Source organism: Gorilla gorilla, chromosome 12 (genome assembly GCF_029281585.2).
Source record: "Gorilla gorilla gorilla isolate KB3781 chromosome 12, NHGRI_mGorGor1-v2.1_pri, whole genome shotgun sequence".
In the NCBI taxonomy this organism is placed as follows: domain Eukaryota; kingdom Metazoa; phylum Chordata; class Mammalia; order Primates; family Hominidae; genus Gorilla; species Gorilla gorilla.
Genome location: NC_073236.2, coordinates 120,083,927 through 120,111,103, shown reverse-complemented (window position 1 = coordinate 120,111,103; position 27,177 = coordinate 120,083,927). Strand labels below are relative to the sequence as shown.

The 27,177-nt window shown below is 43.1% G+C and overlaps 1 protein-coding gene and 1 long non-coding RNA gene across 2 annotated transcripts in view; one reads left to right on the top strand and one right to left on the bottom strand.

Moving 5' to 3' along the window:
* Positions 1–26,914, bottom strand: part of LOC129531793 (uncharacterized) — a 292,780-nt gene extending 265,866 nt beyond the window's left edge. The window contains exon 1 of the long non-coding RNA XR_008677203.2: positions 26,864–26,914. This is a non-coding gene — a long non-coding RNA (uncharacterized lncRNA). The remainder of the gene's footprint in view (positions 1–26,863) is intronic.
* On the top strand, positions 20,916–21,242 carry LOC101123796 (CDGSH iron-sulfur domain-containing protein 1-like). The gene has a single exon (XM_055378764.2). It carries the CDS (start codon positions 20,916–20,918, stop codon positions 21,240–21,242), a length of 327 nt encoding a protein of 108 aa, XP_055234739.2.
* Positions 26,915–27,177: the final 263 nt, after the last annotated feature.

The following is a 27,177-nucleotide window of genomic DNA, read 5'->3' as shown; positions in this document are numbered from 1 at the left end:
TTCCAAGTCCCTTTGTGGGTTTAGGCCAGTGATTCTTCCTTCCTGAGCCTCCATTTCTCATCCATAAAATGGACATGGTCGCACCTGCTCTGCCTATCTCACAGCCCCGATCAAAGAAAGAATGTGAGACTGCTTCAAAGTTTCAGCAAAAATCACCGTATCATGGCCTGTATCAGGTGAACTGCCCTCCAGGGATCTTGTTATCACTAACCTTCCTTGCATCTTCAGAAGCGCATCTAGACTCTTCTCCTCCCATTCAAATAAGTCTGGTTGCATTCCCCACCTCAACTGAGTTCCCTATTCCAGCCTTGAACCTGGGTCTTCAAGGCCATCATTTCCCGGTGCCCAGATCCCCAAGGATTATGTACAGCTTCTAACTACCCCGACCCTCAGCCATAACCAAGACACTGCAATGTTTAATGCCAACCCAGTCCAATTAAACCCCCTGCATCTTCCTAGGCACAGTGCTATGGAGAAAGACATTTAACGGCCTTCAATACACAGAGGAGACCACGTTCCCCTCCACCCGGGGAAAATCTGCAAGATGCCAAAACGTTTATTTTTCTAGGATTAACACAATGACAGGGAATCAGCCACATATATTGTTGAACATGATGAGCCAAATATTTTTCTGTAATTTTTATAATAATATGAGGAAAGCTGAAAAAGAAAAAAAAAAAAAAAGAAAGCAGCTGGTGTTAGGCTAGCCTTCGTAAGTTCCAGCCTCCAAAAATAACAGTCGTTCCCATGAATTACCAACAACACTGTTTGTAGGACAGTTGCTTGATATAAGAAATGGAACATATTAACAGGAACTTCCTGAGAAAAAGGGGCTTAGGGAGGACAGAGTGACCTAAGACAGAGGATGCTGGGGAGGCCACAAGCTCTCAGCCCCATCCCCTGTGATGTGGTCTCCCCAAGCCTCCTGCAAAGCAAAAGAGGTCACAGGAGATGCCGCCAGGACCAACACTGATTTCAAGCACTCAGAATGTGGGCAGGTGGGGATGGGGACTCAAGCCGGGAGGAGGGCATCTGGATTGGGTCACACAAGTGCCACAGCACTGCCAGACAACTTACTCACTGTGTTGCTCTTTCCAGACCTTGAAACCTGATAAAGTGATGTGGAAGAGACAAACACAAAACCGGAGTCTAAGGAGAGATGAGGGTCAGAAAGGAAGTTCAAGGGAAGAGAAGGTGGAGGCAGACATGGTCAGGGCCTGGCAGCAAGGGGGTTCATCTTCTAGGGCCCCCACTCTCCCACAGCCTCTGGGTAAATCTAGTAGGGGAGGTATGTTGTGAGGAGGAGGAAGAAAAACAAGCATCCTGGGCTAAGAATGCAGAGTAGAGTGCTGGGATGGCTTCCCCACTCCCTGCCTCTGTAGCCTTGGATCAGTCACTGGCCTGCCCTTGGGTCAAGGTGTCCTCAACCTCATGAGGGTGCTGTAGAGATTAAGTGGGAGTGAGATAATTACAGCAATGCCACAGAAGGCTGGAAGCTGGTGTCTAGGAGCCAGCTGCTCCTTCCACCCTGCACTAAGGGAGGTCACATGAGGAGCGTGAAGAGGGCCCTTGTGGACCAGCCAGAGGGGACCCCAGGAACAGCAAGCCTGCTACTTCTCAGCCTCCCCAAAAGAGCTTTCCCCTGGACTGTCCCCCAGGGAACTGGAGCCCCAGCTGACAACTGCTTGTGTAGAATAAGAGATGACATTTGTTCAGAGCCTCGGAGGACAGATCCAGGGCCACTAGCGGATGCTTCCTGGAGTCAGACATCTACTTGGCAGAAAGAAGGACTTTCTATCAGTCTACACAAAGCTGGCAGCCCCTTCCCCACCCGCTCTCCGGGGATTTGCCCAACTTTATTCTCACACTCATACTCTCTTCTCTCTTAGGGTCTTATTTTTAAAAAGGGACCTGGAAAAAGAAGGATCTTCAAGAGCAAAGGGCTAGGGAGAAAGGAACTGATCAGATTGGGCCCTGGACACAGGAAATCCTCAGGCTAATGGAGGGGAGTTGAGGCAGAGACACCCAAGGCTGGGCTTGGGTTAGGAGAGCTGCACAAAGCAGCTGCCTAGAGGGACCAGTGGAAGAGACCCTGGAGGGACCAGTGGACAAGGCCTTGGAGGGGTCAGTGGAAGAGATGCTACAGGAGCCAGGGTCAGAGGAGTGAGGGAGAAGAAAGGACCAGAAAAGAGGGCTCCCAGCAGGAGGTGAGTCCAGAGACTCAGTGCTGGCCCCAGCCTGCCTTTCCTGCAAGTTGTGTAAACCCAAGTGAGATGTTGAGTGGAAAAGATGGCAAGCACTCCAGGGACAAGAGACAAGGCCCTGGTACACCCTGCCAAGTGCTGGGGTAAAGGAACAAATCAGACACAGCCCACAATAATGCCCCCTAGGAAGAATTCCCATTTAACAGATGAGAAAACTGAGACTCTGAGAGATTGAGTTCCCAGCCATCAGAGAATTCCTGGTCTTTAGGTTCATGGGAGCCAGTGTGGGGAGGGAGAGAAGTCCTGCCCCCCCACACCCCCGGCTAGCAGGAGGCAGTTTCCACTGGAGAGCCAGGGATTTGAGGGAAGCATGAGGCAAACACCAAATGTTTTACCAGTGGAAATAAAATTGAAAATGTCCCTGGAACCCACTTCATCCAGAATTTCCAAGGGAGGTTTGGTGTGAGTGAGTCACCAAGAGCACAATGGCTGGTTCCGAAGGCCAGGCCAGCTGAGCTCGGTGGATATTTAAACAGAGCTTGGGGAAAAGATGGTCAAAAACACTGACCTGTGCCTGCTGAAAACTGAAAGGGTTGCCTCCACCCTGCCTGAACCCACTGACTGCAGGCGGCTTGGCAGGCCCCATGTGGCTCTCAGAGGCTGGACAAGGACTGGGGGAAACCCAGAAAACAGTGAGGGCAGTAAATCTCTGCCTGCCCACGACAGTGCTCTGGCACCTTCAGCATCCTTTTCCTCTCTAAGGAGAAAAAAAGTACATAACGAATAACAGCCCCCAAGATCAGAAGAGTTATTAGGCAAGCTTAGTGCTGTGCCCGCTCTCTTTCTCCCCAACAAAATGTAAGCTTTTCCACGATACCTCCAGCCAGTGTCTTGTGATGGCACTGCCACTCTCTCACAAGCTCCCTTCTCCTTCACGGAACAAGCATTGAAGATGGATCAGCAGGGAGGATCATCCTGTTCTGTTCCCAAACTCCACCACATGCAAGTGCCTCTGAAAGAGAAAACCCCAACCCTGCACGGGAGAAGATGGCCCGACGTCTAAGGACAATTTCCCCTTAACAGCTCAAGAAACTGTCCCAGACAATGAGAATAACTAACTGTAAGTTGCACCGACCATGTGCCATCATTTAAGCCTAACAACAGCCCCTCCAGAAAGAATTGTTCTTTAGCAGATAAGAAAACTGAGGCTTCAAGAGATTGAGTGCCCAGGCCAAGACAGCATTGATAGTGAGAGAATAAGTAGCGGATTGAAGCATCAAAACCTGCCACTTCCCTAGACTGTCTCTCCTTGTTCTCAATACATCCCTGAGCCCCAACAGGAGTGAACTCTCCAAGCATGCAGAATGTGGGAAATGTCTCTGATATTCAGAAGCATACTAGACTAGCATCCATATATCCTGGGTCCAAAAACCTAGGAGTCAGGCTAAATCAGGCTTAGTGGCCATTGTAAAATAATAATAATAAAATATTCACCCTAATAATTGTTATTACTATGAAGTCTTCCTTGGTGCAGGAAAAATCCTGGGCTTCTGAACATCCCCATGTAGAGAGAATCCAAAGGTCCCACCTTAAGCCTAAGGGGCAAAAAACACTCTCCATTCTGACTCTCCAGGTGAGATGAGCTGAACAAACAAAAAGCTCTCAACTCCCAAAGATTCCGGTTGCAGACCCACACCAGGCCCGGTATCCTGCCTCACTCCTGCCCCAGCCAGAACGCACCCCCGCCCCCGCCCATGGCCCCCAAGTCCTCCAGCCTCAGGGATGTGGACATTTACCCTCCCTCTGAAAACTAAGGGCCCCCAAAACCAGCTCTCAGTCAAGCCTCAGACTTTCCTGCTCCTGGGCCACTGCTGGGCTCAGAGGCACTGCAATGCTGAGGGCAGCCACCGCAGGCTTTCCTCTAACAGGCCAGGCACAGAGTAGACGAAGTCAGCGTCAGATAGATGGAGGTCTTACTTGTAATCCTGAGCCTCAGTTCTTCTGTCAACTGGGCACAAAATTAGTACCCACCCCCAGGGCCATCGTGAAGATGAAAACATATTAATGCTTTAAACCATGGGATGGTGATTAATAAAGATTACCTATGAGTGTGAGAATGCTTAAAGCTGAAGACTCAATAGACCAGAAGATCAAGGCTTGTCTGCCCCAGATGACACTACTTCCCATCCATTTATCCACCCCCGCCTTGAAGCCACCCCTAAGTCCAGCGCTCACTTTCAGATCCCCAGAGACACAGCTCCACTAAGAACGGATTCATTCATTCAGGGCCTAGAGCAAGAGGACAGGTGAAAGTCTGTGACCCACCCGTCCTTTTCCCATCTCCCATTCTGGCGGAGTCCCACACCATGAAGGGCCTCGTATGTAAGTCTATAGACCCCTCCTTAAGCCCATACATTCAAGCCCAGTTCACATGCTGCCACCCCTCAGACTTAGAAATGCCTTCATGGGTGGCTCAGGAAAGACCCCAACGAGACTCCACGCAGGCCTCAGAGACATTGGAGCAGAGGAGTCCAGGGTCCCTGGTACCAGGAGTACAGTGGAGAAACCTAGGGTCAGACTCCAGTTGGGAATGTGGTTTTGGTCCCTTGTCCCCTGGGAAAGGGCAAGGCTGGAGGAAGCCCAGAGCAGGGACACAAAAGCACCATGACCAGGGCAGTTGCTTTCCCTCATTTACTCAATACATTCTCTGGGAACCCTGTGTGCCCTGGAAATACCAAGGTGAATAAGGCCCAAGACTTGCCTACAAGGAGTTCTCAGTCTGGGGATGTGATGAGGTCCTCATAATTGCAGTAAAGTGAGCCCCATGGGAGAGATGTTAACCACAGCAACCAAGCTCAGAGGTGGGGCAGCCCCAGACAGCAACAAACCTCTGAGCAGGAGGAAGGGGAGTCCTGCGGGCAGAGAGTGGTGGCAAGAGTACTCTGAGAGAGGACAGCGCAGGCCAAGGTGTGCAGGAGTGTGGGCCTGGTCTCCAGCACCATTTGGGAAGGCAGAGCCCAGGAGGAGGAAGAGTTGAAGATGAGGCTCAAAAAGCAGAAAGGAAGTGAACCAAGCAGGGCTCCTGTGCTAGGGAGCACTAAGGAGTCTCCGGACTCTCAAATTCCAGCCCGGCCCTCCACACACACAGTCTACTCCACCTGCTTAGCAGAGAACCTTCCCTGTCTTGCTCATGGGCTCCATCCTGCCTCCCAGCTCAGTGCCAATACAGCACCAAGAATGTCCATGGCCACCTCATCACCACATCTGCAAGGGTGACATCACAAGCCATCTGCAGCTCTGGACAACACAGCCCCTGTTGGCCTGGTGATGAAGCTGTGATTAGATGCAGGGGCCAGGCCTAGGGCTGATGGCTGGAGCCCAGCTGGCCCCAGCTGGAGAGCCAGCTGCCCTTCCCAGCCAGCGCCTTCCCCTCCTGAAGCACATCCCATGCTACCCAGGAATTAACTAGGGAGGGACACTGTGAAAAACCAATGCCTCTGAAACTTGGGGAATATCACAACTACAGATTTAGAAATCCCCAGAATATGGAAGGCAGAGACTTGTATGACCTTGACTGACCTATCTTCCCGTAGACAATGATGCCCTCAACTGCGCAATGGACTTCAGGACTAGGGTATGGAAGGTGGGTGACATGCCTGCCACCATCTTCCTTCAATCAATAAGCCCTAGGCCGGCTTCACCCCTTTCCAAACACCACCTTCCCACCTGCACCTGCCCCTACGGCCTCTGGCCTGGCCACACACAGCTCCTCAATACACTCACTGCTGCACTCAGATGGGTCTTCTCACTACTCGGCGCGTCCCTTCTCACTCAGTCCCCCAGCAGAGCAACACCCTAGGTACCAAGCCAAACTTCAAAGGGTCAAAGGCAAGGAGGCAGGAACCTGGTGCGCTCAGAGAAGAGTGTGACAGGACCCAGTGTGGGAGAAGCAGGGGGGCAAAGTGGACATAGTAGCCTGGGGTCAGGTCACCAAGAGCACCCCACACCAGGTGGAGAATCACTGTTGCCTTAGCACTCCACCCCAACTCTTGCCAAGCATGTTACATTTCAAGATCTACTCATAGAGGGTAGAGGCCACCCTAGGACATCCTCTGGACTCCTGGAGAGGTTACAGGAGCTTTCTGGGGCTATAAGGCAAAAATGCCCTCAGCTTTCAGAATCTAAGTCAAAGTCACCTGCTCTCTGGAGATTTTTCTGACTTCCCAGCTCTTTCCTTGCCCCACTGTACCTGCGAGAAGGTTCTCATAGCATTGTGCTTAATGGCTGGTAGTTCTATCTTCCCCAACACCTTAGGTCTTTCGAGTGGAAAGACTATGTCTTATTTATCTTTGTATTTCCAGAGCCCAGTAAAGTGACTAGTATGGAATGTTTGTTCAAAGGATGGATGGATGGATAGATGGATGGATGAATGGATGGATGATAGACTCTGCATTTCACAGCAGTCATAGATTCAATGAACATTATCTTCAAATTACCACTTGCCAAAAAGCTAAGGTGGATAAAAGCATTGGATCCAATTATCATGGTTTTCCCAGGTACCCTTCCTTCTGTCTGCCCATCCCACTGGTGGTCAAAACCCTTGGCAGATTCCTCTGTAGAGCTGAGCTGGGGCATCAGGCCCAGCCTCCCAAAGACAGCATGGGAGAGGAAGAGCCACGACTGGATCCTGGCACCAGAACAACCCTTTGGTAATTACATGTTTCCAGACAGACATAAATAGACAGATTAGCCTTTCTGCATTTTTCTCATAAAAATAACAACAGTTCCTAAGCACACTGGCACGAGCATGGACATTAAGCATTGCAACCTGCTGTTCTTGGCAGGCAAGGGCTGGCCTTCCTTGCTGTTTCCCCCTACACTGCCTCCCCCTCCAGGCTCTTGGAGGGCTCCTCATGCCTGGCTCTGTCCACCCCTATCGCCCCAGAGCGGGTTGGCAGCCAAGCCCTGAGACTGGCTAAGGGCTTTTATGAGCATCATGTCCATGCTTTGCTGTTCTCTTGGCTGGATCTTTATCTGCTTTTAGTCATTATGTAACTAAAAATCCTGTACACACGGTGAAACGATTATATGCCCCTTTCTGTAGTAGGGAGAATGTTTGCTTTATTTCTGCCCTAACCCAGAAGAAGAGCACTCCTAACAGTGAAGCCCCTAACATTATACACACACTTAATGTAATCTCTCTCCCTTTCCTTCTGCTCTGGCCCTCTTCCTCCTCATCTCTCTCTCTCTCTCTCTCTCTCTCTCTCTCTCTCTCTCTCTCTCTCTCTCTCTTTCATTCTTTTCTACTTGTCCTCAGACTCCCATGCTGAACCTGGTTATGACCATGGCCCAAGGACTGAGTCACCTTCACTTTGCGTCCCACACTCTTCCACACCTGACCTGCCTCTAAGGCCTCAGGGCTCAAGAATCAGACCCTGAAGTACTGATCACCAGACCCTCCTCCCTAAGGCCCATGGATCCCCCAAGCTAAAAGAAGTCCTATCCTCATCCTCCTAGCAGATACTGACCCATCAGGCCTCTGGCCACAAGGTCAAGGGTCTACAACTAACCATCAAATGGCCATTGCTCCTTGTGGAAGACAAATGATGACTAGAACTGCTTGCAGGCCATAAAAAGCTTTATTTTCTCTTCCATGTGATGTTATTACTCCTTATGGCCTCCCTCAGAAAGACCCAGAACAAGGGGTGGGACCTTGTAGCAGGCTACATGCCACATACCCAGTCAACTATGCAAGGTATCTCTCAACAGGACTATGACATTCCATGAAAAAGAAGAGGAATTTGAAGTCAGAGGCCTTCAGTTCAAGTCCCAGCTCTACCTCTCATTAGTTGGTAGGTTCAGGCAAGTCACTTCCCCTCTCTGAAACACATAAGCAAAAATGGTGGTATTGTGCCTAATCATCAACGTGTGTGTGTGTGTGTGTGTGTCCTATTACTACACAATGTGGTGTCCCATGCCATGTTCACTTACAACACAGCTTAGTAATTATTTCACATAGGTACATAAAGCTTTCTTGTTCTTTCCACAGCTTTGTAGTATTCATTTGTATAGATGTAATGTTATTTTTTAATAAATAAGTAATCCCCAATCAATTTATTTTTAAGCTTTTTTCAGTCTTTGACTCTCTCCATCAATGCTGCAGTGAATGACCTTGTAAAAATATCATTTGAAACACTGCAAATATATCTGCAGATTAAAGCACAGATATAAAATTACTGGGTCAAAGGGCATATGCATTTTTAAATACAATAGGCTTTGTCCAATTACCCTCATAGATGTTGAATCAATTTGCACTTCCACTAGAAAGGTATGCATGCTCGTTTCCCATATTCTTGAAAACACAGTTTTTCACATAACATTTAATCATTGCCAAATGTTGATGAAAATTTGTATCTCAGTATAATTTGCATGACTCTTATTTTTAATGGGTGTGAAAATCTTTTCATATTTTTTACCATGTGTATTTCCTTTTCTATCGGTTTATAATATTTTTCCATTGTTTTATTTAGCTATTGGCTTGTCAGTATTCAGGAGCTTTTAACCTGAAGCTGCAGAGACAACACAAACCCCCAGAAATTGAGTACAAATGTTATGTAACCATGTGTTCATTTCTCTTGAAAATGTGTTTATTGTTTTTATCAAATTCTCAAAGGGTTTGTGACCTTTAAAAGTTAAAAACAAGTGAATGAGATTGCCATTAAGAACTCTTCAAGAGTTAACAACTGAATCTATGAATGCTGCAGAGTTTAAGGCGCTGAGCATCAATAAACACCTATCTGTGTGCCCAGTACTGGCTCAGTGGGGTCGTAGGATTCTCTAAAGGATTGGCTTTTCAAATCCAAAATGAGTCCCTACACATGTTCCACTTGCAGTTTAGATGCAATATTTATAGGTAGAAGGGTGATCTATTCACCCCTAGGGACACCATGATAAATTAGAAAACATAGGTACCATGATGAATGTAGGATTCTGATGATTACTCTAGTCCTACTGTCTGTTTCAGTAACCACAAACAACTTGTTCCTGGAGGTTAAATACCGCCCTTGACATTTGCTTCCCTGGAATCCCATCATTCCCAGTGAAATCAAGAAAACCCTTCCTATGGCAATCTCTCCCCCCATCAACTCCTGCCTGCAGCAAACAACCATCACAAAGTCTTGCAAGAATGCCAGTACTTCTCCCACCAATGTACAGTGTTTCTCAACTACTTTGTATAAAAGAGTGATATCTGTGTGAACCCTCCTGTAAGGGGCTGGGTGAGCAGGTTGCATATGATAGATCCATTTCAGCATTCCTATCTCTTTAAGCCTTGGGATTTCTTTGTCTGCAGTATGCCAAGGAAGTTCTGATGTGTGAGTTTCATTTCACTCGGGACACCATTGAGTCCAAGTTTCAGTCAAAAAAAAAAAAAAAGCAAACTGCCAGAGTCATGCTGAGCTGCTCAAGCTAACAAATTAGATCAAGAACCTGGTAAATACATGCATCTTGATACATTCATCCCAATTCAATATTACATAACCTTCTCCCTAGACTGTCACCTTGTAATTTTTCTTGCATGTATGCTTTCTCCTCCTGGGTCATACTTTGTTCTCAACCCTCTTGGGCATGCTAGGATATGACTTAGTTTTGAATCTGAAAACAATGAGAGGTAGTGAGAATATGTCTTAAGGGGATTTAGCATCTCCTTATAAGGTCCTTAAGCAAGTGGAAAGTAGTTTCCTTGGAGAGCAGTGGAGAAGGTTGCTTCTAATGGCAAAGTAGGCACAGAGAGATTTGGGATGTGAGGCCAAGCTATTCCGAATCAGCCAAATCTACCCAAATGTCTCCATACCTATTCTCAGTGTCTCACTCTTTCTTAAACAATGTCCTCACTTTAATACAAGACCTGGTATGGATGTAAATTACATTGTGCTATTATCTGCAATTTCATAATCGAACTTTGTAACACACTAAGTTACAAGACAAGCAACAATTATTTTAAGGCAGTTACAGAAGCACTCTGATTCTCTGATCATTGACTTGTACCCTGAGATTATTCATTTCTTTTATTCCAGTGCAGTCAGAAATGGCCAGCCTGCCCACCCTTACAAGTCTCACTCCACGTGGCCACCATGACATTCTATAGCAGTCACCATGTCGTCTGCCAAAGCCTTGCCCTTCATAGGTTCTTTATTCCAGACAACTTCAGGTGACATTTTAAAACTACTGTTTGCCATGGTAGGCCATGCATTGTCAATATTCCATTTTCTTTTGAGAAAGAAGCCATCACTAGCTTCAAACCTAATCTGCACAGATAACCAACACATTCTTCTCATCTTTAAATGTCTGCTTTCTAGGAGCACTTGCAGTGCCAAATACTGAATCAGCCAGGAGCCAGTCAGGAAAACAGAAATCTCTCCAGTTATATTAAGCAGGATGTTGTTTCATGCAAAAATGTAGGTGTTTATAAAACTGTTAGAATAATATTAGGAAAGACCACGATTAGCTCTTAGGAACCCATGAAGGATGACCACAGCAGGAACATGTCCAGAGATCACTATAATACCTCCCACTTCTTCCTAGATTCAACAGACTGAATGATGAATAAACTTCTCATTTTCCATTATAATTTTTTAATTGAAAGATTAACAATAAAATTAGAAATGTGGTTAAAAATACAAAGCTGTTTTAACATTGCAAGCTTAACAGTATGATATACCTCAGAAAAGCAAAACCAAAAATGAACTGATGTAGCTATCTCCGGCTTTGGTATAGCTGAGACTTTGGGTCTCAGGTCCAGGAAGGGCTTGGCTTTCTAACATCCTAAAGTAGTGCTCTTTGTCACTTGGTCATTTGACTCTGGTTTTTGCTTTAATTTTTTTTCAGTGAAATCCACAAGTGGCTCGTCCATGGTTCTGGGATTTCCAGCAACTTCTTCAGATGCATAAAACTCTTTTGGCCTTTCTTCCACTGAGGCTGTTGTCTTTTTAGAGAAAAGCTTTTTATCTCTGACAGTCACTTTCTACTAGTCTCTGGAAAAAGGCCTCTGTTGTCTTCTCATAAACTCTAAAAATGGGTCTGTGGGGCCATGACACTCCAGAATGTTCTGTGCTTGTGTACAGCCCAGGAGTTCCCATAAACTAGCAATGACTCCCCCAAGGCATCCTCAGCCATTAATACCTGTATTAGGGTTCTCCAAAGAAACAGAACCAATGGGATGTGTATATATATAAACATAGAGAGAGGGAGGTATTTATTTTAAGGAATTGGTTCAAGCAGTTGCGGAGGCTTGACAAGTACAAAATCTACAGGGTCTGGCAGCAGCTGGAGATCCCAGGATGAACTGCAGTGTGAGTCCAAAAGTCATCTGCTACAGAATTCCTCCTTGCTTCAAGGTCAATCTTTGCTCTTAGACCTTCAGCTGATCGGATGAAGCCCATTCACATTATGGAGGGTGGTCTGCTTTACTTCAAGCCTACTGATTTAAACATTAATCTCATCTTTAAAAATACCTTCATGGAAGTATGTAGAATAATGTTTGACCAAATATCTGAGCACCATGGCCAAGTTGGCACAGAAAATTTGCCATCACAATACCTCCTTCAAGAAGCCCTTTCTAGGGAGCAACCCACTGAACGGTTTCAGAACGTAGCCTTCCTCCCATGCAGCATCCCATGCCTTGAGGGTACTATGGTGTTTTACAAACATGTCAATCTCACCTACTTGAATCTGCACACCTCAATGGCAGTATCACTTCCAATTCATCTCTGTAGCCTGCTACCAGCCCAAACCTGACAGAGATGGCTCAGTGTCTGCCGACTGAAAGAGTGAATGATCTCTGTAGGAGCTGGGGAAGCTGATCCTACTTCCTCTCTCTTGAGAGGGTCTTGCTTCTCTCAAAACATCTTTTCAATAGACATTTGAACATGCAAAATAGAGGGGTTTTTTTTGTTTTTTCTTTTTTTTTTTGACACGGAGTCTCGCTCTGTCGCCCAGGCTGGATGGAGTGCAGTGGCGCAATCTCAGCTCACTGCAAGCTCCTCCTCCCAGGTTCATGTCATTCTTCTGCTTCAGCCTCCTGAGTAGGTGGGACTATAGGTGCCTGCCACCACGCCTGGCTAATTTTTTGTGTTTTTAGTAGAGACGGGGTTTCACCGTGTTAGCCAGGATGGCCTCGATCTCCTGACCTCGTGATCCGCCCTCCTCAGCCTCCCAAAGTGCTGGGATTACAGGCGTGAGCCACAGTGCCAGGCCCAAAATAGAGTTTTAAGGCAACCCAGTGTGGTTTCTTCATGGGGAGACAAGGTACACATGAGACCAGTTAAAGATTATAGCACACAAACCTCACTTAATACCAAGTTGCTACTACAAATAGTACCTTGAGTAACCCACTGTAAGTCTTTCTACTGATCATTTCTAACCAATGAGGGAAACACTTTAGGTATCCTGGATAAAAGCACCTTGAAGTCAGGATCTGAACATTATAACAGGCCCTCTTGCATCTCACTCTGGACCAGGTTCTGAGCTGGTGTCTTTCTGGATGTCAGATCTGAAAACCCTGCCAACTAAACACATCTGATTCCCAAACCATCTCCTTGCAGTCAGGAATGGCCCATGTAGTGACACATTCATGGAGGGGCTCCCACAGTTCCCAGCCCTGCCAAATCACTGACATGCTTCCCCAGACACTATGAATGGTGCCAGCAAGTCCCGCTGGAAGCCGAGTCTCCTCATGTCCTGATTCTGTTCTGTCTTCAGACTCAGAGGGGAACATGAGCATGAAACACACAGCAATGTGGCCATCAGCCAGGGACATGAGAGCCCAACCCACTTCTTCTTGGGGTGAAGACAGACCTAGCATTGACAGCAGAGGGAGGTGTGATTTCCCCAGCAAAGTCCAGACTTCCTCACTGGGAGCTTTAGAAACCTCCAGGTGTGAAGGTTACTTAACAGGTGTTGAGTATAGGATCAGGGATCCATGAGGCCAGGAGGGTCAAAGAAGGAAAGGGAGCCTGGGCTAGGGAATGGCCTGAGGGTGAAGGACCTCTCCCCACCACCTTCATTTCTGGACTATTTGATGAAGGAAGGAGCAACCATTGCTCTTCACTGGTGTCGGCGGGAGGGGGGAAATACAGGTCTGGGAGATCTGCCTCTGATTAGCTGAGTGGCTCTCAGCAAGCTCCTTAAAAGTCCTGGTTTGTGTCACAGTGGAGGGGAGGTGATGGAGGACAGGCAGTCCTCGGGTGATTAATGGTGTCTGGGTTTCCACCTCCAGAATTAGTGCTCTAACTCTCTTCTGAGAACTGGATGCAAGAGTCTTTAGCTGGAGAGGTGCTCCCTTTCACTCCCCACCCACACACCCTGCTAAGTGCAGAGCCAGGCACACAGATTTCTCCATCAACAGCTCTTGGATTGATGAAGAAAAGGCTTCTAAAGGGAAAACGTTGTTTTTCCTTGACTAGAGTGGGTTAGCAATGAATGAAGTTCCAGGACCCTGAATTCCAAATGGCTTCTCACACGGGTCAGGTGCTTTCCTTGGTGGTGTTCTGCCTGGGGGGTCTTCTCCTGAGAACAAGGCCTATACCTTCTCCTGTCTTACCCTCTTAGCGAAGAACAGGACCAGACACCAGCTGCGTACTAGGTGAAGCTCCGGGGTGGAGGGGCATACACAGATGAAGGGATGGATAGAGACACTGAATGTGTTTGTGAAAGAGCACCCAGCCTCTGTAGACCCTGCCTTGGCCTGAACTGGATTTCCCTGTTCTAGTCATCACCCAGCCTTTGCTCTGCAGGGAAATATATGGGTGAGCGGAGAGCCACACATACTTCCCCAGTGAGCTTCAGCTCGCCCCCTCACCATCAATCTCCAGGAGGCTGGCTCCCCAAGTGGCTCATTGTTTCTGGTTTTATCTGAAACAAAAATAGACTCTTGCAAACATTCCAGTCTTGAGGTCATCAGTTCACAGGCCTCGTCCAGCCCTGGCTGATGTTCCTCCCTCGAGCTCACTCAGGACACTGTGGCTGCCTAGGCACAGCTGGCTTCATTGCCATTGTGGCTTATTCAACACAGCATGTTCTTCCCTCAGGCCTTTTAGATGGTCCTTGGATATGAAGCTGTTCACAGACAGCAATGCCAAGCACTCAGACACCTTAAATAGCTGCCAAGACACAGACCTCCAGGGCCAATCATGTCCCTTTTGGGGAATGACTCAGTTACCACTCATGAGAGCCACCACGACTTCTCAGGGCCCCCAGGGCATACTGCATGGACAGGGCTTTCTTCCCATAATTCATTCCATGCTATGGGTGTTTGTCTATATATCTTGCCCTGTCGTTGGAGGGGAAGCTTCTGGTGGGTAGGAGCCAGGTCTGATTCAGCCCCAGGACCTTGCCAGGGAATATAACCAAATTCCTTCCTAGACAATTTTGTTAAAAGAGGCCGCATCAGGAAATATTTATTTATTTATTTATTTATTCATTCATTCATTCATTCATTCATTTACAGAAGGATCGACTAAAAGACACCCACTCATGCTATAGATTCTGGAATGTTCATGTTCAATGCGGCCAGATAGTCAAAGCTGTTTGTCCAGCCTGTATCCTTTGACCACCATCTCCCATTCTTTTTTCCTGACTTGGATATTGTCACTGTGGCCTCTGCTTGCACTGGGAACTGGTGTGAGAAAGAGCCACTGGGAGACACTCCGATTGAGTTTTAGAAGGAAAGCCATCCAGTTCTTGACACAGTGCCCCACTTTTGTCTAAGATTTTTCCTAAGAATCTGGTTTGTTGTTATCCTATGGGTGCTGCTACTGCTCAGATTTCCCTATTTGCCTTTGCTGCTAAGAAGTTTATAGACTAATTGCCGGCCCATCACTGGGAATGCATACACAGGATTGCATTTTGAGGATTAATCCTACCTCCAACATTTTTATTTTCATACCCCTATTTTCCCTTTGCCCAACCCCCTATATTTTATTGTATCTTGCTGTTTTATAAACTGCCCCAGGTTTGAGACAAGTTGAGGTCTAAATTTTTTAATTAATAGATTAACTTATTTTAAAGTGTTATGAGGCCGGGCACGATTGCCTGTAACCCCAGCACTTTCAGAGGCCAAGGCAGGCAGATGGTTTGAGCTCAAGAGTTCAAGACCAGCCTGGGCAATGTGACAAAACCCTGTTTCTACAAAAAAATTAGCTGGATTAGCTAGTCGTGGTGGCACACTCCTGTAGTTCCAGCTACTCAGGAGGCTGAGGCAGGAGAACTGCTTGTGCCCAGAAGGCAGAGGTTGTAGTGAGACGAGATAGCGCCGAGATAGTGCCTTTGCACTCCAGCCTGGCCAACAAAAGTGAAATCCTGTCTCAAAAAAAAAATTTAAAAAAAATTTTTTTAAGTTTTATCAATGAGGGTAGGTGAAGTTTTGCTACATAATAAATAATCCCAATATCTCAGTGGTTTAACAACACGAAGATCAATGTGTGAATTTATTTACAACACTCCCTTATTTATTTCTCATGCAGCATTGCTAGGAGCTATGCTCCAGGCCATCACCATTAGAGGTTGCAACCTGACATAAACTTCCGTTTGACATATGCTTCCATGATCACTGCAGCAGAAAGGGGAGGGTAAGCATGCATTGGCTCTTAGAGATGCCACACATTACTTCTGCTCACCTTTCACTGGTCCAAGTATGTCATATGGCCATAACTGATTACAAGCAGAGCAGAGAAGTACAAAACTACCATCCACCTGAAAGGTGGAACATCAGAATATTCATGAATTCTGTTAATGGCAAACACAATGCAAGCACAACCATATAATATACCATTCAAACTGGGACACTTTTGAGAGTGGAAGGAGGATCTAACAGTAAGAAAAACTAAATAATTTTCTTAAGATTTATGTGTTGCCTTGCAAATTGATTATTTTATTGATAGACCATAAAATTATTCTATTCAAAAACTAATTTCAAAAATAAAATTTATGGCCAGGTGCAGTGGCTCACGCCTGTAATCCCAGCACTTTGGGAGGCCGAGGAGGGCGGATCACTTGAGGTCAGGAGTTCAAGACCAGCCTGGCCAACATGGTGAAACTCTGTCTCTACTAAAAATACAAAAATTAGCGGGGCATGGTGGCAGGCGCCTGTAATCCCTGCTACTCAGGAAGCTGAGGCAGAAGAATGGCTTGAACCCCGGCAGGCGGAGATTGCAGTGAGCTGAGATCGCGCCATTGTACTCCAGCCTGGATGACAGAGCGAGACTCCATCTCAAAAAAATAAAAAGTAAATAAAATTTCTTCTAAAACTATACTATAGACTTGTGTACATCAAGTCAAAAAAATATGTTGTAAAGATGTCAACGATAGATACTGGGGACTACTAGAGGTGGGAGGAAGGGAGAGGGCAAAGGTGGAAAAAGCGTTGGGTTCTCTGCTCTGCATGTGGGTGGCTGGATCATTCACACCCCAAACCTCAGCATGACTCAACATACCCAGGTAACAAACCTGCACACGTACCCCCTGAATCTAAAATAAAAGTTAGAAAAAAAAGTTTTAAACCCATAAAATAAAATAAAAGTATCCTTTCTTTTCCAACTAGGAAAAGAGACAGAGATTTTGGAAACTGTGAAGAAAAAAGACTTTCTACTCAACAGAAAAACCGAAAGAATATAAATAAATAATCACTGACAAGGAAATATAGTTAAGCAATATGAAAAATGCTCAACTTCATTCTTAATAAAAGAAATGCAGATTGAAAATTTTTTTAAAAATGTAATCTCTATGTTGATCATCTGAACATTAAAAAATAATGTAAACAGAATAATTTATGTTTGATATGGATTTGCATATTTAATTCTGTTTCCTAGACATATCACCCTCTCATATTGTATCACCAAATTTTTCGAAGATTGTAATTTTTTCAAGCTGATCTTATCATTTTAGACTTTGCCGTAAAATTGCCTGCAATTTTCTTTAAATTGCATGTTATGATTCATACATTTGAAATCATCGATTCTTTGAATTGGCCCTTCTTTGTAGAGCGCAATTTTTTTAATTGAGAAAACATTTTGCCTCCTGGTATTGAGATATCTGGAAAGCTTGGGGAAATTTTAGTGAAATTGAGGATATCGTCCACTTTAATTATTTTTCATATTTGAAAAGAGTAAATATTTCACTTCAAGTATTTTCACGGATACTTTCCGTTTGTCTCAGAGTACTTTTCTTTGCCAAAACATGTCAAATAAGTTGTCTCTATGATTCTTTTGAGTGGTTCACCAGTTTTACACGTTCGAGATCATAGGCCTACTCAATTCCATTCCACCACATTGCGGAATACAAATTTACTTAACTACCATGTGAGCACCATCACAAGATTCACCCCATAAATCAAGATATTCCAAAGCACTTAGAAAATTTGAATATTAAGTGTGGTACACCATTTTATCTCTTGTGATTTTTTTTTCAGCTTCTCCCTTGCTTTTGTAGAGATAAATCTCAGTGTCTTCCTACTTACAAGGCTTGTTTTTAGTAGTCACAATTCAAAAAAAGATTCATAAGCTGATGTCTTAAGATGAATCACTTACTTAATTTTGGTTAAAATCTCCAGCTGGTTTTAAACAAAATGAACCAAAATTTAGAGAATTTGTTTACACAAAAGCTCTACAACATTTTAAGACACAAGTTGATTCACAAAGTAGTTCTTCAAAAATTCAAAGATTTCTAAAATCTGACTGACAATAGGCAGGAAAGAGAAGAGTGTATACTGTCATGCTAAACTATTATTTCGCACTCAAAATCAGTTTTGTCACAAAATTTTGTAGTTCAGTTTTCTGAGTACATATAAAATTACTTAATTTTTTACAACTACAGTTTCTAATTCAACTGATGGGGGAAAAAAATGACATTTGGAAACAGTTATGAAGTATGTGTGCACCCAACCAACTTCAAGTACATTCTGAGTCTATTAATATCTTAATTTAGTAAGAAAGTTATTTCCTCTATAACACTGTGTTCCACCAAAATTTGTATTTTTATTATCATTGAAGAAAATCTCCAATATTCAATGTCTTAACATTTATCTCATCTGTTTCACTTTTGACAAAATGAACTTACAAAAGCATTACAAGCATACCTCAGAGATATTGCAAGTTGAGTTCCAGATGACTGCAATAAAGCAAATATTGCAATAAAGTGAATCACATGAATTTCTTGGTTTCTCAGGGCATATAAAAGTTGTGCTTACACTATTCTGTAGTCTATTAAATGTGCAATAGCATTATGTCTAAAAAATACTTTATTGCTAAAAAATGCTAATGATTATCTGAGCCTTCAGTGAGTTGTAATCTTTTTGCTGGTGGAGGGTCTTACCTTAGTGTTGATGGCTGCTGAATGATTAGGGTGGTGGTTGTTGAAGGTTGGTGTGGCTGTGGCAATTTCTTAAAATAAGACAACAATGAAGTTGCCTAATCAATCGATTCTTCCTTTCACAAAAGATTTCTCTGTAGCATGTGATGCTGCTTGATAGTGTTTTATCCACAATAGGACGACTTTCAAAATTAAAGTCAATCCTCTCAAACCCTGCTGCTGCTTTATCAACTAAGTTTATCTAATATTCTAAATCCTTTTTTGTCATTTCAACAATGTTCACAGAATCTTCACTAGGAATAGATTTCATCTCAAGAAATCACTTTATTTGCTCACCCCTAAGAAGCAACTCCTCCTCCATTGAAGTTTTATCATCATATTGCTACAATTCAGTCACATATTTAGGCTCCAAGTCTAATTCTAGTTCCCTTGCTATTTCTACCACATCTGCAGTTACTTCCTCTACTCAAGACTTGAACCGTCAAAGTCATTCATGAGAACTGGAATCAATGTCTTCTAAATTCCTGTTAATGTTGACATTTTGACCTCCTCCAATGCATCACAAACGTTCTTAATGGCATCTAGAATGGTGAATGCTTCCTGGACAGTTTTCAATGTGCTTTGCCAAGATTCAGCAGACTAATCACTAAGTATGACAGCTATAGATTTACAAAATGTATTTCTTAAATAATAAGATATGAAAGTCAAAATTACTCCTTGATCTATGGGCTGCAGAATGGATGTTTTGTTAACAGACATGAAAACAACATTAATCTCCTTGTACATCTCTATCAGAGCTCTTGGGTGACTAGACACATTGTCAATTAGTAGTAATATTTATAAAGAAATCATTTTTTCTGAGCAATAGGTCTCAATAGTGGGCTTAAAATATTCAGCAAACCATGCTATAAACAGATGTGCTATCATCCAGGCTTGATTTTTCCATTTCTAGAGCACAGGCAGAGTTGATTTAGCATAACTTTTAAGGGTTCTAGGACTTTCAGAATAGTAAATAAGCATTGGCATCAACTTAATGTCACCAGTTGCATTAGCCCCTAACAAGAGAGTCAGCCTGTCCTTTGAAGCTTTGAACCCAGGCATTGACTTCTCCTCTCTAGCAATGGAAGTCCTAGATGGCATCTTCTTCCAATGGAAGGCTGTTTTGTCTATGTGGAAAATCTGTTATTCAGTGTAGCTGAGGTAGGAGGCAGGACTCAACTCCAGAGGCAGGGCTTGGGCATCAGTCCAAATTGAGGACTAGCTAAAACAGGGACTGGGTAGAAGCAGCTTTCCATAAGGCACACCCAGCAGTGTGCCATGTCAGTTTACCATTGCATGGCAACCCTCAGGAGTTACCACCTCTTTCTATGGCAATGACCCGACAGCCCAGAAGTTACTACCTTTTCCTTAGAAATTTCTGCATAAACTGCTCCTTAATCTGCATGCAATTAAAAGTAAGTATATATATGATTACAGAACTGTCGTGAGCTGCTACTCTCTGCCTATGGGGTTTCCCTGCTCTGCAAGAGCAGTCATGGAGCTATAACACTGCCACTTCAATAAAGCTGTGTTCTTCTACCCTACCACTGGCTCGCCCTTGAATTCTTTCCTGGGAGAAGCCAAGAACCCTCACAGGCTAAGCCCCAATTTGGGGCTCACCTGTCCTGCATCATAGCCACCTTCATGAATTATCTCAGCTACATTTTCTGGATAATTTGCTGCAGCTTTTATATCAGCACTTGCTGCTTTTATGTTATGGAGATGGCTTCATTCCCAAAACCTCATGAATCAACTTTTATTAGCTTCCAATTTTTCCTCTGCTGTTCATAGAAGGTAGGTATTACTTAACATTCTGTCTGGAAAAGGAGCTGGATAAGGGAACTCCTTGTATTATAGCAAAGCTGCCAACATTTTATGTGACATCATACATTATTAACTCTAGGTATAAAGAAATAAGCTAAAGATGCATATTGTTGTTCCTAGAGCAGCCACCAAAATAATAATGCAAAACATATAGCTAAAAATTCAATAGAAAAATCAAAATGGAATACTAAAAAAATTTCAATTAACCCAAACAAAGGAAAGAAAAGAGAAAAAGTGGGACACAAAACAGAAGCGACAAATACCTAAAAATGGTAAAATGGCAGACCTAAATCCAACTATATCAATCATTATATTGAATGAAAATGAACTAGACACTACAATTATAAGGCCAATATACTTGGGATGGATTAAAAAACAAAAAAGTTTCAACTATAGTGTGTGAGATGAGACATAAATATAAAAATAGGTTGAGGAATCCACTTGTGCCTGGTATCCTAGTGCACATGCCTTGCAAGCAACGACACCATGAGTCTGACTTCCAGTTCCAGCATACGAGTTGAATGGATCGCAGCATTTACTATTGCTGCTGGGGGAGCTGCAACTGGTTATCTAGCTTATAAAAGATTTTATGACAAAGATCATCAGAATAAAGCTATGATGAACCTTCACATCCAGAAAGACAACCCCAAGATAGTACATGCTTTTGACATGGAGGATTTGGAAGATAAAGCTGTGTACTGCCATTGCTGGAGGTCTAAAAAGTTCCCATTCTGTGACGGGTCTCACACAAAACACAACGAACAGACTGGAGACAACGTGGGACCTCTGATCATCAAGAAAAAAGAAACTTAACTGGACACTGTTGATGCTGCATATCAACTTGTGAAGTTAACTGATTGCTTAATTAGAATGACTACCACCTCTGTCTAATTCACCTCCCCTGGGTTCTAAATGCTGTATATTGCAAACTGCAGCTTTCGTATTAATGGCATTTGTCTTACTTTTTGAAACATCGTCATGCACATTTGTTTAAACAAAAAAAAAAAAAAAAAAAAAGGAAAAACCAACCTCATGGCCTGTGGGTTATTTTGGTCTTGTAAGGATCAGTTTCTTTAAAATATTGACATATACAGGTGTATCTTACATAGAATATAGTTGTATCTTGAAGTCAACATATTAAATTATTCTCAAATTTTTTAAAAAAATATATTGAAAATAAGAGGAAAGAAAAAATAACTATGGAAACACATATCATAAAAAAAGGTGGAGGAGCTACATGCAGATCAGATAAAATAGACTTCAAGAAAAGGAGTGTTAGCAGAGATAAGAAGGGACATTTTGTAATGATAAAGGATTCAATTCCACATAACAAGCCCAAATGTGTCTGCAAGTGATAGCAAGCTTTAAAACAAATGAATCAAAATTTAACAGAAGTAGAAGAAGTCGTCAAATCTATACACAGAGTTGGAGATTTTATCATTCCCCTCAGCTACTGATAAAACTGTTAAACAAAAAATCAGTACAGGTATAAAAGATCTGAATGATGCTATCAAACACCTTGGTCAAACCGGCACTTACAGAACACTACATCCACAACTATGGACTACACTACATTATTCTTTTTAAATGCTATGGAGTATTCACTATATGCTGGACCATGACAGGTCTAAATACATTTCAAAATATTAAAATATTATGGAGTATGTTCTTTAACCACAACAAATTACATTGGAATCAATATTAATGTGAAAGCTAGAAGTGCCCCCAACTATTTGGAAATTAAACAAATACTAAATAAGTTTCAAAGAATTCAAAAGGGAAACTAGAAAATATTTTGAATTGAATAAAAATGAAAACACAATGTATCAAAATTTGTGAGATGCAGTTAGAGTGTTCAGATGAAATTTCTTAGCTTACATGAGAAAGGAAGAAAGGTATAGAATCAGTGTTTTAAGGTTTCACTTTAAGCTAGAAAAAAAGAGCAAATTAAACCCAAAGTAGATAGAAGCATAGAAATAATAAAAGAACAGAAATCAATTGAATAGGAAATAGAAATAGTACACTGAAAATTAGATCTTTGAGAAGATGAATAGAATTGATAAACTTCTCACAGGAAGGATCAAGAAAAAAAGAAAATACAAATTACTAATATCAGATTTGAAAGAGCCGATAGTGCTACAAACCCTACAGATATCAAAAGGATAATAATGGAATATTATGCACAATGGTTCATTAATAAGTTTGCCAGCTTACATGAAATGGGCAAATTCCTTGAAAAGCACAACTTGCCAAAACTGACACAGGTGAAACAGAAAATTTGAATAGCCTTATACATGGCAAAGAAATTGAATTTGGTATCAAAAACATTCCCAGAAAGAAAACCTTCAAGCTCAAGATTCCACCGCTGAATTTGATCAAGTGTTTAAGCAAGAAATAACATCAATCACAAGTAAACTCTTTCAGAAAATAGAGAAAGGAATATTTGCCAGCTCTTTTATATCAGAGTCTAGCATACTCTGATATATCAAAGCCTGAAAAAAAATTATGAGAAAATTTTCCATTAACACAAATGCAAAAATCCTTAACAAAATACTAGCAAATAGAGTTCATCCATATATGAAAAGAATCATTCACTGTGAACCAGTGGGCTTATCATAGGAATGCAAGACTGATTTAGTATTTGAAAATCAAAGAAATTCACCATACTAACAGAATAAAAGAGAAAAACCACGTGATTATCTCAAAATGTAGAGAAAAAGCATTTGTCAGCATTCAAAATTCACTTAAGGTTTTAAGATAATACACACACAGTGTATGGGGAATCAAAGAAAAACTTGTTCAGTCTGATAAAGGGCAGCTACAAAAAAAATCTACCAGTGTCATACTTAACGGTGAAACACTGAACACTTCTCCCTTACTACTGGTCACAAGACAAGGATGTCCCATTTTCAACACTTCTATTTAACATCATACTGGAGGTCCTCACCAGTTCAATACAGAAAAGAAATAAAAGGCATAAAGACTGGAAAGGGAAAAGTAAAGTTTTTCCTTTTCACAGGTGACCTGATCGTTTAATTATCAAAACTTAATATTGATAATAAAACTACTAGAATATGTGAGATTAGCAATGTCAGAGGATATGTCAATACATATAATCCATTGTATTTCTAGGTAGCAATATTGAACAATTGGAAAATGAAATTAAAGAAACAGCTTCTTTTATGTCAAAAAGAAACATACTTAGGAACAAATTTGACATCAGTATTGCAAAAACTTCTCAACGAACATTTAAAAATGTTCTGCTTATGTAAATTGCACTGCTTAGGTTAACTGAAAGCCTTAAAAAGTATCCAAAAAAGACATTATGTGCTTGGCATGTACTTTCAAAATCTATTGAATAAATTCTAATGAATACCTAATACATTCCATGCACTGGAGATACAACAGTTAAAGTCCTGACCTCATGAAGTTTACGTCCTACTTAGAGAAGCAGCCAATAAAAAGACAAATTATCCTACAATATATCAAGTGCTAATAATTGCTATGAAAAAAATAAAACTTGGTAAGGGAGAAGAGAGTAATGCAGGAAGACTCTTTTATATAATAGTGAAAGCCTTATTTATTGATTTAAGACAAGTTCTCACTCTGTTGCCCAAGCTGGAGTGCAGTGGCATGATCACAGGTCACTTCAGCTGCAAACTACTGGGCTCAAGGAGTCCTCCCACCCCAGCCTCCCAAGTAGCTAGGACTACAGGCATGTGCCACCATGGCCAGCTAATTTTTTTAATTTTTTTTTAGAGGCAGAGTCTCACTATAATGCCCTGGCTGGTCTGGTCTGAACTCCTGGGCTTAAGCGATCCTCCTGCCTTGGCCTCCCAAAGTGCTGGGATTACGGGTGTGAGCCACTGCACCTGGCCAAAAGCCTAATTGATAAGGGGGAAAAAAAAAAAACATTGAGCAGAAGCCTGAGGAAAATGAGAGAATGAGCTATGTATGTTAATCAGAGATGAGAATTACACACAGAGGGAATAGCAGGTACCAGGGTCCTGAGGCATGAGTGTGCCAGTTTGAGAAACAGTGTAAAGACTAGTGTTGCCAGAGTGCAGGGAGGTGAGCAAGAGGAAGAGTAAATGACAGCAGAGGGGGAATGTCTCAGGGACCCCAGTCATGCAAGGATTGGGGATTTACCTGTGTGCATTATGCAAAAACACAGGAGCATGCCATGACCTAGATATTTTAAGAGGATCTCTGTGTTACTATGAAGAGGATAAAGTTTAGGGCACCAAGGATAGGAATGGGGTGGGAGACAGAGGCTTCATAACACCTAAAGAGAGAGGTCAGTGATGGCACTAGAGGGGCCCAGAAGCTCTGGGGAAAAGTATTCTTTGTGTTCTAAAAACACACCAAAGACACAGCCCATAAGACTTGGAGTATGGGGTCTGAGAAAAAAAAAAAAAAAAAGTTGAAGAGTTTACCTGAGCAGCCAGAAGAATAAAGTACGTTTAAAACTGTAGGCGGGGCACAGTGGCTCACGCCTGTAATCCCAGCACTTTGGGAGGCCGAGGCGGGTGGATCACAAGGTCAGGAGATCGAGAACATCCTGGCTAACACGGTGAAACCCCGTCCCTACTAAAAATACAAAAAAAATCAGCCAGGTGCAGTGTCGGGTGCCTGTAGTCCCAGCTACTCGGGAGACTGAGGCAGGAGAATGGCGTGAACCCGGGAGGTGGAGCTTACAGTGAGCCGAGATCGCACCACTGCATTCTAACCTGGGTGACAGAGCGAAACTCTGTCTCAAAAAAAAAAAAACAAAACAAAACAAAACTGTAGGACGTGCATGTTTGAAATAGAAAATCCAAAGGTACATTTTGGACTTGTCCCTTGTGAGATTCAAGTGGAGATCATAGACAGCTGAATATGCAAGTATGGGTTCAGGGGACCAGGTTTTGGGAAGGTAAATTTGAGGAGCCATCAGCCTACCGATAGGGTGATCATATAACTTAGCTTTCAAACTGGGACTTTTGCTGAGACTGAAAGGTGGTGCCAATTATGCCCAGCATTGGGCAAAAACCAGAACTCTCCCAGGCAAACCAGGACACAGGGTCATCCTACCTACAGAGGGTGTTAGAACAATGAGACTAGGTGAGATGCTTGAGGAAATCAGGTTGGATTGAGAAGACAAACATTACAATGCCTAAAAATCCAAAGATGAGAGGGGCCAGCCAAGATCCTATAAGACCAATCAGTATGAGGGCTGAGAGACTGCTGTCCTGGAAGCCAAGTAAAGAACAGGATTTTCAGTAAGAGACAGTGATCAACTGCATCAAATGCTGCTGGCATGTGATGGCAGTGAGAGGATGGATGAGAACTGGATGACAATGAAAGCTAAACTCTGACCCACAGAAAAGAAAGTGTCTGTACACTCTAAAAGCTTTATTCTTTTTTAATATTCAGGGTTGAAGAAGTAGAAAAGTATTAGAGAATGCACGTAGTTTTCACTTTAAAGAGAAATAATTCAAATCCTTCTTTAAAAATACACTGTCCAAAATGGAATGCTTTGTCGGGGTACAGTGGCTCACTCCTGTAATCTCAGCACTTTGGAAGGCTGAGGCAGGCGGACCACTTGAGGTCAGGAGTTTGAGACCAGCCTGGCCAATATGGTGAAACCCTGTCCCCACTAAAAATACAAAAAAAATTAGCCTGGCGTGGTAGTGCACACATTTAATCCCAGATACTGGGGAGGCTGAGGCAGGGGAATGGTTGAACCTGAGGGATGGACATTGCAAGTGGCGCCAAGATGGCGCCACTGCGCTCTAGCCTGGATGTCAGAGCAAGACCCCTTCTCAAAAAAAAAAAAAAAAAAAGCGTTTTATGGTCAGTTAAAAGAAAGATTTTTAAAATGGCAAAAAGTAATGATAGAAACATTTAATACAGCACTTAAGATGTGCCAGCCACTGTTCTTAGTGCTTTACGTATATTAACTCATTCAATCCCTACAAGACGTGGACTGTTTTGCTCTCCTCCCATTTTAGAGGAGAATAAGCCCAGGTAAAGGAAGGTGAAATAACCTATCCAAGTCTCCATGAATAGTAAGTGACAAAGCCAGCATGAGGACCTTGGTAGCTTGGCTCCAGAGACTGTGCTCTTAGCCCCATCTGTGCTTAGTGCCCCTAAGGCAGGGATATATTCACAGTAGGAGAGAGATTTTTCAAAAATTGACCCTAAGGTGTTGAAAACAGTCATATTTCCAAAGTCACCAAGCTAGGACACAGGATACTCACTTGGTGCTTGCTCCCACAATAGATGCACTAGGCCAAGGACCAGAGCTTTCTAATCCCACTTGTATGAGTCCATTCTCACATTGCTATAAAGAACTACCTGAGACTGGGTAATTTATAAAGAAGAGGTTTAGTTTGCTCACAGTTCCACAGGCTGTGCAGGAAGCATGGCTGGGAAGGTGTCAGGATACTTACAATCACGGTGGAAGGCAAAGGGGAAGCAGGCATGTCTTACGTGGCCCAAGAAGGAGGAAGAGAGAGAAGGGGGAGGTGCTACACACTTTTAAATGATGAGGTCATAATAGTGAACTCATTCACTATTATGAGAACAGCAAGGGGATGTCTGCCCCCATGATCCAGTCACCTCCCACCAGTCCCCTCCTCCAACACTGGGGACTTTGGGCAGGGACACAAATTCAAACCATATCACCACTCATCTGGGTCAGAACTTCATCTGCTACAGGTGCATTGGAGTTCAACACGTTCCAGCTTCCCCTTTCTTTCTGGAG